The 20122-nt window shown below is 44.7% G+C and overlaps 1 protein-coding gene across 1 annotated transcript in view; it reads right to left on the bottom strand.

The window, feature by feature from the left end:
* The window catches only part of tyk2 (tyrosine kinase 2), a 71770-nt gene that overhangs the window by 21004 nt on the left and 30644 nt on the right, over window positions 1-20122 (bottom strand). Inside the window, exons 2-11 of the mRNA XM_055664210.1 lie at window positions 16849-17056; window positions 15648-15771; window positions 13468-13609; window positions 12207-12370; window positions 10971-11352; window positions 8780-8962; window positions 5595-5752; window positions 4505-4628; window positions 2258-2462; window positions 1538-1656 (exon numbers count right to left, since the gene is read on the bottom strand). Coding sequence (XP_055520185.1) covers window positions 1538-1656; window positions 2258-2462; window positions 4505-4628; window positions 5595-5752; window positions 8780-8962; window positions 10971-11352; window positions 12207-12370; window positions 13468-13609; window positions 15648-15771; window positions 16849-17029 — 1782 coding nt within the window. The 5' untranslated portion in view covers window positions 17030-17056. The remainder of the gene's footprint in view (window positions 1-1537; window positions 1657-2257; window positions 2463-4504; window positions 4629-5594; window positions 5753-8779; window positions 8963-10970; window positions 11353-12206; window positions 12371-13467; window positions 13610-15647; window positions 15772-16848; window positions 17057-20122) is intronic.

Here is a 20122-nt window from a genome sequence, read left to right as displayed (position 1 = left end):
ACAATTTTACCAAAGCCTACAAACCTATAGGTCTTTGGAGTGGGGGAGGAAACCGAAGTACCCGGTGAACTCTGTATAGACAGCACCCTGGTCTCTGGCGCTGCAAGGCAGCAACTCTACCGCTGCGCCACCCAAAATACTGTTCCTGTATTCTAACAACTTCATGAAGGTTTCCTAGGGTTACTTGTATGGCTGTATGGTAACTCAAATATCACTGTACCTTAATTGGTGCATGTGACAATGAACTTGAACCTGACCTGAACCTGAACTTGAACCATTTCCACATTGGACATGTTGCACAATTGTGTTATTGTGGAAGCGGAATATTCTCAGACAAAACAAGGTGATTGGCCTTTGAGCAAATCGGCAGAGAATGAGACATCAGTGCAGCAATGAGGGCTCGTTTCAGGTGAAATTAAATGAACCACATCCACCTGCTCTTTTGAGTATATGAAAATGTTCACCTGTACAGTGATCACCCATACACTAGTTCTATCCCAACACACTAGGGACAATTTACAGAAACCAATTAACCTGCACGTCTTTAGGTTGGGAGAAGAAACCGGAGAAAACCCATGCGGTCACAGGGAGAATGTGCAAACTCCCACACACAGGGCCCGTAGCCAGGATTGAATCCGGGTCTTAGGTACTATAAGGTAGCAACTATACCGCTGCACCACTGTGCTGCCTAACTGTTGCTGGAACAGTAGAGATCCACACACACGAGGAGCTCGTTGTCGATATGGAAAGGCCTTGGGGTGTCAGGAAGCAAGTGATCTGGTCTTGTGGCCATCACATAGAAACATAGAAATTAGGTGCAGGAGTAGGCCATTCGGCCCTTCGAGCCTGCACCGCCATTTAATATGATCATGGCTGATCATCCAACTCAGTATCCCGTACCTGCCTTCTCTCCATACCCTCTGATCCCCTTGGCCACAAGGGCCACATCTAACTCCCTCATAAATATAGCCAATGAACTGGCCTCAACTACCCTCTGTGGCAGAGAGTTCCAGAGATTCACCACTCTCTGTGTGAAAAAAGTTCTCCTCATCTCGGTTTTAAAGGATTTCCCCCTTATCCTTAAGCTGTGACCCCTTGTCCTGGACTTCCCCAACATCGGGAACAATCTTCCTGCATCACATGTGTATGGCTAAGACTGTGCAGGGAGGAACGCCAGATGCTGGTTTACACTGAATATATAGACACAGAATGCTGCAGTAACTCAGCAGGACAAGCAGTATCTCTGGAAAGAAGGCACGGGTGATGTATTGGATCAAGACCATATTTCAGACTGGTGAAGAAGGGTCTGGACCCGAAACATCTGCTTGAGTTTCTGGTCAATGGTAATCCTCCCTCACCCCCCAGATTCTCCAGCGTATGGAACCCTCACAGCATCCAGCCCATCGGTACTTTTAAACAACCTGGGTTCAATTCTTTTGAAGACGACTGAATGGAGAAAATCCCAATCAAATCGCATATCATTGGTTCAACCACAAGCACGGCAAAACATTGCACAAGTAAATTTGAACGCACACACCTGAATTATTTCCTCCTTCCGTATCTGGTGGAAGCTGAGCTGGCTCAGATTTAACTGGGCTGAAAGAGGTCGAATTTCGGTATCTTTGGTGTTTCGTGTTATCAATAAATTGGAGAATTCTGAAACCCAAAAAACACAGCGGAGCTGGTCAACATTTATGTAACAACATTCTAAGCATTTTACAAGAAAGGAGTTGCGTCTTTTCCTTTGCTCAGTTTTCATCTCTCTCCGCTAACACTCCTAAAGTACTGGGTGTTTCCTGCTGCTCTGATCCGGTATCAGATAAGGAGAAGACAGACACAAAAAGCTGGAGTAACTCAGCGGGTCAGGCAGCATCTCTGGAGAAAAGGAATTGATGATGTTTCGGGTCGAGACTCTTCTTCAGACCGAGAGTCAGGGGAGAGAGGAACGAGAGATATAGACGGTACTTAGGACAAATGAATGGAGGACATGCAAAAAGCCCTGATAATCAATGAAATGCAGAGCCCACAATGGTCCATTGTTGGCTGTGGGATTGGAGATAACAAGGGCAGGACGACTAAAACTAGTACAACGACCAGGGTAGGCGAGCGATGGAGAGAGAGGGGGAGGAAGGGTTACTTGAAGTAAAATGAGTGAAATAAGGGTTGGGGATGGCAGGGAGAGAGGAGGTCAGGGAACCGTGCAAACAAATTTAGACATTTTCCAAATGATTCGGCAGAGTTTAATGCCAGTCCTTACCGTGTGGCAGAGGGGGGCAACATTTGTGGACCACATAGCTTTCCTTCCCTGATTTTAGCATGCAGCCCTTCAAGCTCCCGAGCAGCTCCTTAACACTGGGGAAGGATCGATCCCAGCCCTGCAGCACATATGCATCTGAAGCCTTCCTCTCAATCTGAAACTGCTTGATGCCCTGAAGTCCTCCAGCAGTTCGAAACACTTCATACTGAAAGAGAAACAAAGGATTACCACCAAAAGTGAAACATAAAATATAGACCAAAATGAAATACTTTCCCTATTAAAAAGAATGCTGGGTGTCCAATTCTCTGGAGGTGGGAGAAACAAGAAATTGCAGGTGCTGGTTACAAAAAAAAGACACAAAGTGCTGGAGTAACTCAGTGGGTCAAGCCAGGATCTCTGGAGAAGGACACAAAAAGCCGGAGTAACTCAGCGGGTCGGGCAGCATCTCTGAATAGAAGGAATCGGTGACTTTCCAGGTCAAGACCCCTCTTCAGAACCATCTCTGGAGAACATGGATAGGTGATGTTTCGGGTCAGGACGAAACGTCACCTAACCCCAACCCCTCCTGCCTCACCCTTCTTTCCCACTCCAGTCATTCCTTCTACCTGCTCCCATCCAGCAGAAGGAACAGAAGCTAGAACGTGTGTAGCACCAGGCTCAGGAACAGCTTCTTCCCCTCTTATCAGGCTTCTCAGCGGCCCATCCATAGACTAGGGTACTTGCTGATTCACCTCTACCCCATTGCGGACATTGGACTTTGTCTGTGATCCGTTGCACTACAATGCTGAGAACAAACCTCTGCACTCTGTATTTTCCTCTTTGTTCTATTAAGTTTGACAATTCTATTTATGTATAGTGTACCTGATCTATTTGGAAAGCATCCAAAACAAAGCTTTGGACTGTACCTCAGTACAGGTGACAATAATAAGAAACCTAAATCTGAAGATCTGATGACTATCTCTACATGTTGAAATGTATTCTTTAATGCAAAGTCTGTGATTCCTGACAGGAGTCAGGTGTCAGGGGTTATGGGGAGAAGGCAGGAGAATGGGGATAGAACAGCCATGATTGAATGGCAAAGTAGACTTGATGGGCCGAATGATCTAATTCTACTCCTATCACTTATGACCTGAAATGTCGCCTATTACTTTTCTCCAGAGATGCTGCCTGACCCGCTGAGTCACTCCAGCTTTTTGTATCTACCTTTGGTGTAAACCAGCATCAGCAGTTCCTTCCTTCAAGCCCCATTTCCTCATGTGTAAGATCACACGGCATGAAATGGACTTCCTACTTTTCCAAAGTTAAATACTTAAAAACATGGCAAAAATACAACTAAAAAACATTAAATCCTTATGATGGTGGGTGAAAAAAATCCCGATCTTCAATAATTATTTTAATACAGAAGCAAAGTTTTGATTCTTCAATCTAATTCTTCCATTATTTTGATTTTAAAAATCCATACCGAACAGACCATTGTCTTTTGCTTTTGATCATAGCTTTTGTTTATAAAAGTCTCCAAGTTATTCCAGGCCTGGTTCCCACCTTCCAATGCTACTCATTACCAACTGCTGCTTGTTGTGGCAACAGCTACAACATTACTTGAAAATGAAATGAGACCATTTCCTTCTTGGGTCCCGGGTGGATAAAGAATCTCCTGGTGTTGATCACTGATAAACAGACAAGGCTTCTCATGTGCACTTAATTACAAGACACCACTGTTGGGAATGGGGAGTTAGAAAATGAAGAGGATTTCCTATCTGTAAATGCAGACACAAGGAACTGCAAATGCTGAAATCTTGCATAGAACACAGAATGCTGCAGTAACTCAGTGGGTCAGGCATCATAGAACATGAATAAATGGGAGAAGCAGACCAACATGTCCTCAGCTGGCCTGAGTAGTGGCAAGAAAACAACTCTAACCCGTCACCCAGCCTCTTCCTCAGCATCTCCGCCGTTTGCACATTCTAATCAGACCCAATGTGCCATTCAAGTATACCTGGAAACAGTCAAGGAGACAGTATTCCACTGCACATATCATCGTCTCACACCCACCCATTGAATGCCAATTGATGCACATGCTGGACAAACAGCACACAAGCATACGGGTGTCAGAGGTCATGGGGAGAAGGCAGGAGAAAGGGGTTAAGAGGAATATAGATCAGCCATGATTGAATGTCGGAGAATGCTTGATGGGCCGAGTGCCCTAAATTCTGCTCCTATCACTTATGAACTTATGACCACACGTACCTCAGGTTTCTCCTTGCTCACAACCGTCATGATGATCTTGTTGAAGTCTAACGCACTCCACCGCAGCACATAAAGCCCCTCCTTGTTCTCCTCTCTCCGCAGCTTGTTGGTGACATAGTGCGGTCTGTGGGGATAGGAAGCAAAAGATTGAAGGTCCACTTTCATTTTGATCTTTACCTCAGCCACAACATGAATAAAATAACATAAAGTGCAGGTCAGGCAGCATCTCTAGAGGACATAGATAGACCACATTTGGGGCTGGACCAAGTTATTCCAGCACTGTGTCTCGTATTTTGTGAACCAGCATATATAGTTTCTTATGTCTACAAAAATAAAAACAAGGTAGGTACAATAGTGGCATTTAAAATGCTTCTAGTTAGGCACATGGATCTGCAGGGAATGGAAGAGTATGGATCACATGTAGGCAGATAAATTGAGTTTAATTTGGCATGACGTTCAGTACAGACATTGTGGGCTGATGAGCCTGTTCCTGTGATGTTCTATGTTCCAAGTCATATGATAATGCATCTGATTCTATATTTCACCACATCCACTCTGAATTATTTGACGAGCCAGCACACAGCAGGGTTTTCTCTACATCTATTATATGCAGTATCCTTTCTGAGAATGTCCAACAGGACTGCAAAAAGGGGCTCTTGTCATAGGGAGACTTAAACGCAAGGAATTCAAGCAAACCATCCGACCAATTCCATAAACACAATCATAAATTATATTAACAGCACGGTGTCGCTGCCTTACAGCGCCAGAGACGGAGGTTCAATCCTGACTACGGGTGCTGTCCGTGTGGAGTTTGTACGTTCTCCCTGTTGGTTTTCATTAGTGATAGGAGCAGAATTTTCTCTGTGTCCTCCGGCTTCCTCCCACCTTCCAAAGGCGTGCGGGTTGGTAGGTTAATTGGCTTGAGTAATTTGCCCTTGTGTGTAGGATACGAAAGTGGGACAACATGCAACTGGTGTGTGGGCGGGCGATCGATGGTCAGCTTGGACCTGGTGGGATGAAGGGCATGTTTCCACGCTGTATCTATCTCTAAAACTAAAAGATATGATTACAAAATGAAGCTGACACCTACTGCATTGGCCCATGGATGCCGCTGGTGATGCTCAGGACCACCCGTGGAGGAGCCACCTCATGACACAGGTAATGGTGCGAGTCGGTAGTCAGGCGAGAGTAGCCATCAATCAACGATGCAAAGGAAAGTGCAATGTTATGACAGGTCAGCACCAGGTCCTGCAGATACCAAGAAGAAAGGAATTAGCATTAACAAACCGCGGACTGCAAATGTCTCATTTCTAAATTAGATTTTTTTTAGATAAATTACATTTTACATTTTTTAATTAAAAAATATCATGTTTATGTCATTCATGTGGGCGGCACAGTGGCGCAGGGGTAGAGTTTCTGCCTTGCAGCCCCAGAGACCCAGGTTCGATCCCGACTATGGCTACGGTCTGTAGGGGTTTGTACCTTTTCCCTGTGACCTTGTGACAAAATGCTGGAGTAACTCAGCGGGACAGACGGCATCTCTGGAGAGAAGGAATGGGTGATGTTTTGGGTCGAGACCCTTCTTCAGACCCTGATAATTTATTGTACAGGTATATTTATTTGGTGCGTATTGTGTTAATATGCCTGTGAAGCTGCGACAAGAATTTAATTTACCATTTCCGAAACATATGACAATTAACTCTCGACTCTCTTCACAGTGTTTCTCAGCCCTGCTCCTAATAATCCTTAGTGTGCTTCTTTAAATATTTCTCTACAATAAATGTGATCAATGATAAGAAATGTTATCTACGTTCTACAGTTGAGAGATTATTATGTTGTGCGTTCAGTTTTTTCACATGAATATCCGCTAAAACGAAGTGTTGCATCAGCAGGAAGAGGATTGGGAAACACTGCATGATAAATATTTAAAAAATGTAACAAAAACTAGTTTGAGAAAACTCTGAGCAGGTTCCTGCAAGCAGAGGCACTCTGACTACACACACTCTTAGTACAAAATTGAAATCAATCCCAAAACTCACCTAACTAAATATTTTCCGGACATGACCCAACCCAAATATTAATATTAAAATGTTACTTACATGCCAGCAAGGTAATACTAGCACGCAAATCAGCTTGACCTGGATAAAGTAGTGAACCAAGCTTGCACATCACTACCCAGTTAAAACCAGAATAAATGCTGGGCACCAACTCAACAGGTATAGATAGATGCCATCGAGCAGCCAAGTTCAATGCAGGCTGATGCACGTATATATCTTCTCCCACAACCTTTCCCCCAGTCCCTCATTCTTTTCCCCAGCTATCTCCTTCTCAATCTCCTCTTCCATTAACCCATCTCTCTCAGCCCACTACAAGTAATGCCCTTCCTCCTTGCACTTTCACCACTCAAACCCTCCACTCACCTCTGGATTTCCATTCCTCCTTTCCCTCCACTTCCTACCCATCTCTCTCCACTTGCTTTCTCTCATTTGGGGCAAGGCTGCTCCTCGGGCACTTCTATATCTCTGACTTCAGGAACCATGTCTGGGCCCAGGAACTCCATGTGCCAGTCTAATGTCAGCTGAGTGGGGGGTGGACACCAACAGTTAAGGTGCAGGTGGCTGGTGAGCAAGATGAATCCACCTCCCGTCCGACAGGGAAACATCACCAAACAGGAAATGTGTTTGCAACCCCTTTGGGTCACAGTTAAAAAACTGACATAAGATAGACACAAAGTGCTGGAGTAGCGGGTCAGGCAGCATCTCTGGAGAAAAAGGATTCCAGTGATGCAAGAAATTAGAGCTGTACAGTGGCGCAGCGGTAGAATTTCTGCCTTACAGCGCCAGAGACCAGGGTTCGATCCTGTCTGCACAGAGTTTGTACGTCACCCTGTTACCGTGTGGGTTTTCTCCGGGTGCTCCAGATTACCTCCCACACTCCAAAGATATGCTGGTTTGTGGGCTAATTGGCTATGGTAAAATTGTAAACTATCCCTAGTTTGTAGGTTAGTGCTAGTGTATGGGGTGATCGCTGGTCAATACAGACTCGGTGGGCGAGGGGCCTGTTTCCCACGTTGTATCTCTAAAGTCAAAAGAATAGAGAAATTCTGAAGAAAGATTCTGTGAGCTCAGTGATAGATTAGATTTTAAAGTAATGAGCTAAACGCCAGCCAAATCAATACTGAAAATCTTAAATGGTTGACAGGCCTTCCTGTCAACTCCTGTGTCACACTGCAAGTACTTGCCTGCAACATATTCAATTTAGCAATAACTGCTCCAAATTATGCCATAATAGAAAGGGTGGTTGTCAACAAATTGTCACACAGTTGAAACATTTATTGAATAGGGAGGCAAAGCTCTTACTCGGAACTTGCATTCAGAATAAAAATAATTTAACTTAAAGTAGGTTTCACCTCAGAATAAATCAAACTCCTTCACACCATGAGAGAGAAAAAAGATATTGATATGGATTAACTATTTAATCATGCTCTCAAATCTCAAAGACAGGGAACCACGCTCCTCCACACATGAACTAAAAAGCAGTTCACCGTTCTCTTACTGGGCAGCACGGTGGCGCAGCGGCAGAGTTCCTGCTTTACAGCGGCAGGCGCCCAGGTTCGATCCTGACTACGGGTGCTGTCTGTACAGTGTTTGTCTGTTCTCTCCGTGACCTGCGTAGGTTTACCCCGGTGCCCCGGTTTCCTCCCACCTTCCTCAGACTTGAAGTGTCACGACCCGAAACGTCACCCATTCCTTCTCTCCAGAGATGCTGCCTGTCCCGCTGAGTTACTCCAGCATTTTGTGTCTACCTTCAATTTAAACCAGCATCTGCAGTTCTTTCCTACACATCTGCAGTTCCTTCCTACACAAGGTACTCCAGTACGGTGTTATCCAAACTTGAAGGTTCTTGGTTTCTTGGTCCTCCAAAATATTCCAAATGGAATTTAAACTGGAGGTGGTGAAGGGAGGGCTTAAGCCAGAAAGGGTTATTGGGAAGAAAGAGCTACTTTAAAGGTTCTGCTGAAACCACAGGACCTAACCTGAGGTACAGGCAAAACAGCAGGGAGTCCAGGTGTAGATAAGGAAAATGCCGCATGGAATAATCCCAAACCTGAGTGGAACTGAGCAACATCTATATGTCAGGCCTCTGTAGATCACATAAGTATTCAACACTCACATTTGGCCACTGACCACTAGTACAACAAACGGCCAGGTGAGAACCCCTGTGAAAACATACACAAGCAAAAAGAGAGATCGGAAGGAGAAAATGATCACTCACCAGACACTTATTATCCTGTCGATGAACACTGACTCTACATTCAGAGATGCCAATATGCGTAATCTCCTTAAAATCACAGAAATATATCCATGGCTTCTCAGTGAACTCCATTGCTTCATTTACTTTGTTATTCCCGTGGTCTCCAGGCTTTCCCTTCCATCCTGTCTTTTTGATGGGTGGAGGCTATGTAGAAAGAAGGCACAGAGCAAGAAGAGATGGATCCAAATTCAAGCACCGTGCTTCAAAACAGGACACTTAGCTGTTAAGGGGAATTTATTCATGATAAAGAGAGTTGCTGGTCCAAAGACAAAAAATAACAAACAGTTTAGATTTAAGTCTACACGCATTTGCAAGTAGAATTAAACTATTATGACTCAATGGCAGCATTCTCTCTTCCAACCTATATCCATGTTGAAGAAGCGAGCATGTAACAGAAGGCAGCAATTCCCCAGATCTGAGCGAGGGCGACACCAGTTGGAGATGACGCCTATCACACGCCACATTGAACCAGAATTTTGGGCACTTTCCATGAAATAAAACAAAAGTTCACGTGACATTATTTTGAAGAATGGGAAGCTATCCTGGGTACTGACCAATGGCGATCCCCAAAGCAACGTCAATGAAGCATGTCATCACATTACATAACACAATGTTAACTGAAGCAGCTACGTACAAAATTGTTACTGCAGGCAGCTTTAAAATGACTCTAATTTGGTGTAAAGTGCATTAGAACTGGGCGGCACGGTGGCACAGCAGTAGAGTTGCTGCCTTGCAGATTCGATTCGGACTACGGGGGCTGTCTGTACGGAGTTTGTACGTTCTCCCCATGACCTCATGCGTTTTCTCTGGGTGCTCCAGTTTCCCCTCACACTCAAAAGACGTACATGTTTGTAGTCCAATTGGCTTGGTATAATTGTAAATTGTCCCTAGTTGTCCCTAGTGTGTAGGACAGTGCTACTGTAAAGGGTGATCGCTGGTCGGTGCGGACTCGTTGCACCGAAGGGCCTGTTTCCGCACTGTATCTCTAAACTAAAACATTTGGAAAGATGCAAAAGGGCACAAAAAGTGCACATGATCTTGCAAGGGATCCCAGGGAGCTCCTCGGGGCTTGAAAGAATCCAGGAAACACATTAAGGCTTGAAAGATTCCCAGGCAGCATGTTATGGCTTGCAAGTAATCTCAAGGAGCATGTCACAGCCTGAAAGAATTTTAAGCAGCAGGTTGGGGCTTGCAGGAGATCTCAGGGAGCCAGCCAAGGCCTGCAAGTATTCCCTGGGAGCATGTCATGGCTAGAAGGAATCCCAGGGAACACGTCAAGGCTTGCAAGAGTCCCAGCGAACACACTAGGGCCTGCAGGGCAAGTCTAGGAACATGTCAGGACTTGCAAGGGATCTATAGAGGTATGTTGGTATTTTCAAGGAATCCCCAAGAGGATATCAGCATTTGCAGACGCATAATGCTGGAGTAATTCAGCGGGTCAGACAGCATCTCCTATTTCTCCTGAGATACTGCCTGACCCAGCACTTTGTGTCCATCTTTGGTATAAACCAGCATCTTTGCTTCTCTTAATAACCAACAAGACCATTGAGGTGTTTATTTATCTGTTTATTTATGTGTGTGTATATATGTGTATATACAGATCTGTATATACACATATATATGGACACACAGATCTGTTCTGTATTCATGCCTTCTATATTCTGTTGTGCTGCAGCAAGCAATCATTTCATTGTCCTATCTGGGCCACATGACAATAAACTCTCTTGACTTGACTTGAGCAAGGATATCAGGCAGAGTGGCGGCATTCAGTTGAAGGCTCTTGTTTGGTTTGTGCAGGGGCAGGAACTGAAACTGTTTATGATGCCCTTGGCACACAGAGCAAATAATAACAATCAAATATGCAAGGAAGCAAATTAGAAATAACTATTGATGAGCCTTGCTCTGGCAATCTGTAATTTGAGCACGTAATCCACAACTCTGAATGAATGAATGAACGAATGAATGAATGAATTGATTAATTAATGTTTTGTCACATGTGACAAGTCAGAGTGAAATTCTTTGCTTGCGTGCCCAAGGTATGCAAATAGTCACCACATAAAGGGCAACTACTTAACACAGTCTTCTTAAGCAGTCTCGCCTCTATACCAATCTAATCTACACATCCTGTACCAATCTAAAACTTAGCGCTTACCTCCTTCTTCATTGTTCTCCACTGTATGCCCTCAGTGCCAGTCACCAACACTTCACACTCCTGGGTACTCTGTGTGGGGTAGATAAGGGCCTCTGTGGTCTTCACATAACACCGGCCGTTAATGTAAGGAGTCCTGTTGCCTTCTGGCTGAACCTCCAAGTACAGAGCCTGGAAGATCTCGCCTCCAAAGTTGCTGCAGAGGTTCTCCAAGGTGGAGAGGTACTTGAATACAATATCGTGCTGGATCATCTTTCCGGAACCTGTGGTAGGCAGCTGGAAACCCCGCACAAATTTCCGAAAACCTCGTTTTAGGCGGATCCTAGTCAGGGGATTGCTTTTCTCAATTTTTATCCGGAACGCCTTTGGGATGCACTCCTTAAAACTGATAGACAAGCACAGAGGAGGCTGATCAATGAAAACATCTACTGAACAAAGCTTAAATAAGATGACAGAACATTCAAGGAAACCCAGATCCCTGGTAACTTGCCTTTCGGTTTCCACCCACCCCATGCAGGCATTCCCACCTTTAACCTGTTTGTTTCAAAGACTTTCAGTGCAGTTTAAAATTTTCCTATTTTCTCTAAAGTTTAAGGTGAGAGACTGGAAAAATTTAGTAGGAATCCGAGGGACAACATTTTCCACACAGAGGGTGGTGGGTATATGGAACGAGCTGCCAGGAGGTAGATGAGGCAGGTGCTAGCACAACTTTTAAAAACATTTGGACAGGTAAGTGGGGCTAGTGTCGATGGGGCATTTTGATTGACGTGGGCAAGTTGACCGAAGGGCAAGTTGACCGAAGGGCAAGTTTTGTGCTGTAATACTCTACAACTCCTCTTTCGACACCACGTTCTGTACGACAAGCTTTCCCTTGAAACCCTTGGTTGGTGAAACATCCTCTCGTTGTTCCCTTCCTTCTTGCTCCACCACGCACTGGGCCGCCTCTCAAGCAATGAAATCTCAACACCAATTACTCCAGTGCCCTTACGTCCTATATTGACATCAATCTGATTATTAGGATCCGAGCATTGCTTTCCAGCGTGTTGCGGGGGCACTTTGTGTCAACACACGCGAACCGCAATGAGCACAGTGCTTCTGAGAATATGGGGCGAAGGCAGGAGAATGGGGTTTAGAGGGAAAGATAGATCAGCCACGATTGATTGGCGGTGTAGACTAATGGCCTTATTCTGCTCCTATTACTAATGAACTCATGAACTATTTGCGTGTTTGCTCACACACCTGATTTCTTTCGCCACGTCCCCAAGCGAGCGGTTGCTCTGCACTGCGATGTAGGAAAGGTGAAGAACAGCCATTCCCAGACTCTCGTTCTGGAAGAGGTGCATGTCCTGCTCTTTCAGCGATTCCCGGAGGGGCGCTATGCCGTTTATGAAGTCGTATTTACCCTGAAAGAATACAGAAGCACCAATAGTCAGAAGGAAAGGTGGATAAAACTCAGAAACTGTTGATAAAATGCATATTAGAGGGATCTGGGTCAAACACTGGCAAGTGGGACTAGTGTACATTGGACAGTCGGTCAACTTACCCATGCTGATCAAGATGCCCCATCTACACTAGTCCCACTTGCCCGATAGGGCAAGTGGGACTAGTGTAGATGGGGCATGTTGATCGGCATGGGCAAGTTGACCGACTGTCCCATCTACACTAGTCCCACTTGCCTCTAAACCTTTCCTATCCACATACCCGTCCCAATGTCTTATAAAATATGGTGATAGTACCTGCCTCAACTAACTCCTCTGGCAGCTCGTTCCATATACTCACCACCCTCTGTGTGGAAAATGTTGCCACTGAAGTTCCATTTAAATCTTTCCCCTCTCTCACCTTAAACTTAAAAATAGGAAATTTGAATGTGCAATCACCAATCTTATAGACAGCCAAAAAGCTTCACCTGTGAGTGACTGAGAAATGTAAAGACCTATGTTTCTTAATTTAGCCTTTGTCCCTGAATTCATTGAGAGACCTTGACATAGGGTAGTTTTGCTATAATGCAATAGGTGCTTTCCTAAGAGGCCGTGCATTTTAGAAAATCGCATGATAAAAATAATAGTGTCAATGGAGAAAAAAAGCAGTTAGGGTGTGTGGCAGGGAGTTGTAATATCAAAGTTATGTTGCCTACAGGATGTATAAAAGTAAAGGTTATTTTCCAACAGGCTAATTTTAAAGCTGCAGCCCAAAAATACAAAAGGTCAAAGAAGGGTTTCGACCTGAAACGTCGCCTATTCCTTCACTCCATAGATGCTGCCTCACTAACTCAGTTTCTCCAGCTTTTTTGTCTAACAAAGGTCAATGTTTAATAGGGTATCATTGCACAAGTAATGTTCCCTAATTCATGACTGTTGAGTTAGGGAAACGTGTTATTAGCAGAACCACTTATCATGTGTATTTCATCAACCTTCCCCTCCACTAGCACCAAGCCCACCACAGAGCAATGAAAAATTAGAGGGTTAATTTAAAAAAAAAACATGCCAAGAACTCAATCCACCTGTGCATAGATGTAATTCAGGGACATTGGATCGAACAGAGGGCTGCCCTGGTCAGGTTTTTCAGGATCGCTCTTCCTTGGAGACCATCGATGCACCCTCGGTTCTTTTTCAGTCATGCAATGCCAATTCTTGAAATAAAACCTGCAAACACAAAACATTATGTATAGGTGACGCCCAGAACATTCACACACCAAACGCCCATCTTGTTATGTCTATCTGAATCTGGGTGTATCATTGGGTAAGCCAAATTTGAAACCATTAATAAGATGGTAATCACCAAGAATGAAACATTTATGTAAGAAACGTGTGAACAGATCAGGCAAGAAAAGACAGTATTTCAGTTTGTCTCCGGCATTACTTCTTCCCACACCTCCAGATTCAGGGACAGTTTCTTCTCAGCTGTTATCAGGTATCTGGAGGAGGACTGGCCAAGTTCTGTGCCTTCCACCACAGTGATGAATGCTGTGGTGGATGTTTGTGTCGATTTTTATTGTGTATTGTGTGTTCTTTATCATTGTACCGCTGCTGACATATTCATTTCACTTGCACTTTATGTGCAATGTGACGAATAAAACTGTATTGTATTGTATTGTATCTGAATCATCCCATCACAACCAGTGAGCAGTGCTGAACTACTATCTACCTCTTTGGTGACTCTCGGATGATCCTTGATCGGACTTTGCTGGCTTTACCTTGCACTAAACGTTATCCCCTCATCATGCATCTCTGCATTGTAAATGGCTCAATTGTAATCATGTATTGTCTTTCCGCTGACTGGTTAGCACGCAACAAAAGCTTTTCATTGTACCTCGGCACACGTGACAATACACTAACCTACCTAAACCTTTCTTCTTCCAAAAGCTTGCTATTTTCTCTGGAAATGTGACGCAATTCCACAGACACCAGCAGCTCTCCAGGATCTTACTCACAGCCGTGGGGCACTGAGCCAAATTGCAGCATTGACGTCCTGGAAATCCCCCGCCTCCCAGCTCTGCCAGTATAATCTCCAGCAGGAGTTTGTGACTCACAGCAGAAAGGCTGGCCAAATATTGCATGCTCCCACATTATAGTTTACTGTCTGATATTGGCACAGATAAACTTTCCAAGTTTGCTTACAACAGAGGTACAAAGCAGGAATGTATCAGAAGGAAATGCAGATGCTGATTTACACCAAAGATAGGCACAAAATGCTGGAGTAACTCAGCGGAACAGGCAGCATCTCTGGAAAGAAGGAGACCCGAAACGTCACCCATTCCTTCTCTCCAGAGATGCTGCCTGTTCCGCTGAGTTACTCCAGCATTTTGTGTCGACAAAGCAGGAACACTGGGCAATAGTAGGAGTGAAACTTGAAAGCTTGCAAGGAGTGGTTCACTTGCAAGCGCCTTTTGAAAGCAAGTTAACTTCAGGACGGTAATTGAAGAGGAACAGAAAGCTTTGTAGAAGCAAAGCTGGGGAGTGCGAAGAGAAGAGCAGAGGAACAAGGAACACAGGAAAACTTTTGTTAACAAGGATAGAGGCATGGGGACAATATTCATGTGGAAAAAAAGCTATCAAGAAATTTATATAGAGATGGTGATAGTTTAAAAATCTCTTCATCTTGATACACCTGTGGACCCATTGGAACCAGAGGTAGGCAGGCAAGGAAGCAGTGATATTGGACTTGACGATACGGAATAAGGTTGTGCACATTCAAGAAGCTCCCATGGAATTTCAGGGCAACATGGTGGTGCAACGTTAGAGTTACTGCCTTACAACGCCAGAGACTCCGGTTCGATCCTGACTACGGGCGCTGTCTGTATGGAGTTTGTGCGTTCTTCCCTCAGACCACATGGGTTTTTCCCGGGTGCTCCGGTTTCCTCCCGCACTCCAAAGACGTGCAAGTTTGTAGGTTAATTGGCTTCAGTAAAAATTGTAAATTATCCCTGGTGTGTGTGTGTGTGGGATAGTGTTAGTGTACGGGGATCGCAGGTCGGCGTGGACTCGGTGGGCTGAAGGGCCTGTTTCCACGCTGTAACTCTGAAACTAAAACTGGTTCTACCAGTATGTCCATTTGGCTAGAATAAACAATAAAGATGGTTTAAAAATAGTAAGGTAAGCAATGCGAGTAATGAATAATCCAATGTCAACACACGTCCGTCCGGGACATTTGATAATAAAACACTCTTGACTCTTGACGTACCTCATGCGATAATGTAGGGTCAGACAAAGGTCCTTGTTGATCTTGAAGATGTGATTTGGGGGGTACCAATGCTTTTCTTTGAGGTCACATAGAGCGTACAGACTATGACACAGTGGGGAAATTGCTTGAAAGAAAAATAAATACACCATAATATTAGACCATGTCTTCAATTATTCCTCAGGTTTTTAGGTTTGAGTTTACACAGCTATCAATAGAAGTCTGACACTGAGCTTGTATTGCGTTGCTTCGAATGCACAGGGACCAGCTCCTGATGGAAAGAGGTGAGCCGTGATGCTTCCTGTGCTACTCAAGGGGAGCTGCAAGCTATCAAGCTACAAGCTGTCGCTACAACAGCTGCAAGCTATTTAAGGGGGCACAGCTGTAAAGTCGCTGTTTTACAGCACCAGAGACCCGGGTTCAATCCAGACCACGGCTGCTATCTGAACAGAGTATGTACCCCTTCTGACCACGTGGGTTTTCTCCGGGTGCTCTGGTCCCCTCCCACATTCCAAAGGCATACAGGTTTGTAGGTTAATTGGCTTCTGTAAATTGTCCCTAGTGTGTAGGATAGAACTAGTGTACGGGTGTCAGGGGTTATGGGGAGAAGGCAGGAGATTGAGGTTGAGAGGGACAGATCAGCCATGATTGAATGGCGGAGTAGACTGAATGGGCCGAATGGCCCAATCCTGCTCCTATAACTTATGAACAACGTACAAGAATGTATTTAACCCTTGGGCATCCAAATGTCAGTGATGCATCCTATCCCACACCAAGGCCAGCAGTCATTTCCTCATTTTTACCACTACCCCATTTTCACACACAATTATCCAACAAAGAACCACAATTCGCATCTGTTCCCCCCCCTCCCCAAAATACAACAATCTGTTTCATTCCAAAGCCACTGGGGAAAATAATGCCCCTGTCCCACTTAGGAAACCTGAACGGAAGCCTCTGGAGACTTTGCGTCCCTCCCAAGGTTTCCGTGCGGTTCCCGGAGGTTGCAGGTGGTTGCAGGTAGTGGAAGCAGGTAGGGAGACTGACAAAAACCTCCGGGAACCTCACGGAAACCTTGGGTGGGGCGCAAAGTCCCCAGAGGTTTCCGTTCAGGTTTCCTAAGTGGGACAGGGGCATAACTCTCAAAATTAATCTCAGATTAATTAACATGGCAGTAACACTGAGAGCAAAGTAAAGACTTCCTTACAGCATTTCTGTGCGGCAACAATGCACACGTCCTCTGCAACCATGTCCCCATCTGTGAAGACAAGATCTTGCGTGCCTTCATTCGACCAGTACAGGTGCACTCGGAGACCTGGCCCCGCTGACAAATGGGTTCCGTCGAGTTCAATCTCCGTGTGCGTTAAGGTGCAGGGGCACAGCGCCATGTTCACGACTCGACATCAACGGCCAGTCTATGGTGGAGAGGGAAAAACAAATGCACAGGTCAGATTTCAAGAGTCAAGTCAAGAGTGTTTAGTTGTCATACATTCCAGATAGAACAATGACATTCTTACTTGCAGCAACGCAACAGAATATGTAAACATAGTACACTGCAAACAATACAGGCGATCCGGAGAGGGCGCACGCACGGTGGTGCAGCGGTAGAGTTGCCACCTTATGCCCCTGTCCCACTTGGGAAACTTACACACACACATACCCACAAATACATATATAAATATCTAGATTATAGATTATATAGATTTATAGATACACACACACCATTTGGAAACAAACTGATAACTACTGGCCTTGGCTCAGTAAGTGACAATGTTGCCTGGATTTAGCTGTATGCATGAATCTGAGCATATCGTGCAAGCTAATATTTAATTGTAGGTGCAGCGGTGCAACACACAGCCAAAACAAACACTATGATGCCATGAGGACATCGCTAAGGGATAGGCAAACATTTTGGATAAGATCCAATTCAAAGAAGACATGAAAACAATTTCAAGGGCTCCATGTCATTATGATGCACAGGACTACATTAATTCCACAACCGCAGAGATTAAATAAGGAGCTGGCTATTGTTGGCCTGTTAGACCATTTTATCTCCCCTTCCCAAACCGACCTTTGTCCTGGTCTCCTCCATGACCAAAGTGAGGCCACACGCAAACTGGAGGAAGCAGCACCTTATATTGCGTAGGAAGGAACAGCAAATGCTGGTTAAACCGAAGATAGACACAAAATGGTGGAATAACTCAGCGGGACAGGCAGCATCCCTGGAGAGAAGGAATGGGTGACGTTTCGGGTCGAGACCCTTCTTCAGTCCTTATATATTCCCTGGGTAGCTTACAACCCAATGGTATGAACATCGAACTCTCCAATTTTAAGTAACAACCCCATACCACTCACTTTTTTCCACCCTTCTCTACCCCATGCCCCTCCTGGGTGCTCATTCAGATTCAGATTCAGATTCAATTTTAATTGTCATTGTCAGTGTACAGTACAGAGACAACGAAATGCATTTAGCATCTCCCTTGAAGAGCGACATAGCAAACTATTTGAATAAAAAAATAATAAGTGTCCGGGGGGGGGGGGTGATTGGCAGTCACCGAGGTACGTTGTTGAGTAGAGTGACAGCCGCCGGAAAGAAGCTGTTCCTCGACCTGCTGGTTCGGCAACGGAGAGACCTGTAGCGCCTCCCGGATGGTATTCATTTCACTCACCATCTGCCCCCCTTTCCCCTTCCCATTTCCCCCATCCACTTATTTCCTTTCCTCCAGCATCACATTTCATGCTTCTCTCCTTGTCTGACAGCCTTTTATCTTCTTTTCGTCGCTGGCCTTTGTCCACCCGTTTTCCAATCCCCCCCCCCCCCCCCCCCCCCCCCCCCCTCACCTACAATTAGTGTGAAGAAGGAACCTGACCCAAAACGTCATCTATCCACGTATCCAGAGCTGCTGCCTGACCCACTGAGCTACACTATTTTTATTTCTGGTTATCATTGATTTTGTGGTTACTGCTCCATGTACGACGCTGCTCTTATCAGACTGGATTCATCTGTAAAAGCAGCATTTACTTAAAATTTAATTACTGGCAATACAAAACAACAGATGTTTCATACACGCAAATATATTTTTAAATAATTGTTGGAACACATCCTGTTGCAGTTTTTAACACATTGATGAGAATATCCAAATGGAGATATTCCAAATGGTGGTATTCACCAGTGATCAGACCTCTCGAGAATGATGCACTTCCAGATCTGAAAGCAACCACAAGTTCATTATGAGGAATACAAGCAGCTGCTCGGTGAGGCTACCAAGCCACAAGAATGCACTGTAGAGCCAAAAGCCTTATCAAACAAGTTAACAATCCAGCGCTTCAATGATTCAATCCTACTTCCTTGTCAGATGGACCTCAGTGCAGTGAAATACCTGGTCTCAACCCAAAACATCACCCATTCCTTTTCTCCAGAGATGCTGCCTGCCCCGCTGAGTAACTCCAGCATTTTGTGTCTATCTTCGGTGAAATCTTGTAGACACAAAAAGCTGGAGTAACTCAGCGGGTCAGGCAGCATCTCCAGAGAACGGGAATAGGTGATGTTTCAGGTCGAGACCTTACTTCAGACTGAGTCATGGAAAAATGGAAATGAGAGATGTAGATGGTGATATGGAGAGATATAGAACAAATGAATGAAAGATATGCAAAAAAAGTAACGATGATAAAGGGAACAGGCTATTGTTAAATGTGGTCTAGATGAATTGAATTACAGACAATGAAACTCAACAAGATAGCTTTAAAGCTAGTGTAATGACGGGTGGGGGAGGTATAGAGAGAGAGGGGGTGCAAGGGTTACTTGAAGTTAGAGAAATCAATATTCCTACCGCTGGGTTGAAAGCTGAAATGCCTTTTGTTTTGCATACAACCCGGTGAAATCATGTAGGAGACCTCACCGAGGCAGTACACAAGTGTCACCACATTTTGGCAGTGAGACTAAGGCAGTGGTACATTCCAGGACACCATTGGATGCTAAACAAAGTGTCTGCCCTCTCTGAATTATACCAAAGACACACACAATGTGAAGCTGAAGCACTCCACCAATAGCTTGATGCAATACTTATTCCTTAAACACCATCAAAGCAAATTGCTTGAATCACGAACAGCCAGCTATTACGCAAGCTACCCACATATAAACTGAATACTGCTGTTGATTACTTTATAACTATGACCACTGTCAGGAAATTTTATTATGTGAAAAGCATTTAGGATGTCCTACTTTTTTTTTTAAAATGTTTTATTTGAATACATGCTCCCTGAAGTAACAGTGCAAGCAAATAAAACGAAGAAAGGGTAGGAAATTCTGACACAAAGTGCTGGAGCAACTCAACGGGTCAGGCAGTATCGTTGGAGAGCATGGATAGGTGACGCTTTGGGTCGGGACCCTTCTTCAGACTCAAAGTTCATGTTCATAAGTGATAAGAGCCGAATTAGGTCAATCGGCCCATCAAGTCTACTCCGCCATGGCTGATCTATCT

This window comes from Leucoraja erinacea, chromosome 39 (genome assembly GCF_028641065.1).
Source record: "Leucoraja erinacea ecotype New England chromosome 39, Leri_hhj_1, whole genome shotgun sequence".
Taxonomy (NCBI): Eukaryota; Metazoa; Chordata; class Chondrichthyes; order Rajiformes; family Rajidae; genus Leucoraja; species Leucoraja erinaceus.
This window is presented reverse-complemented; position numbering and strand designations above follow the sequence as displayed.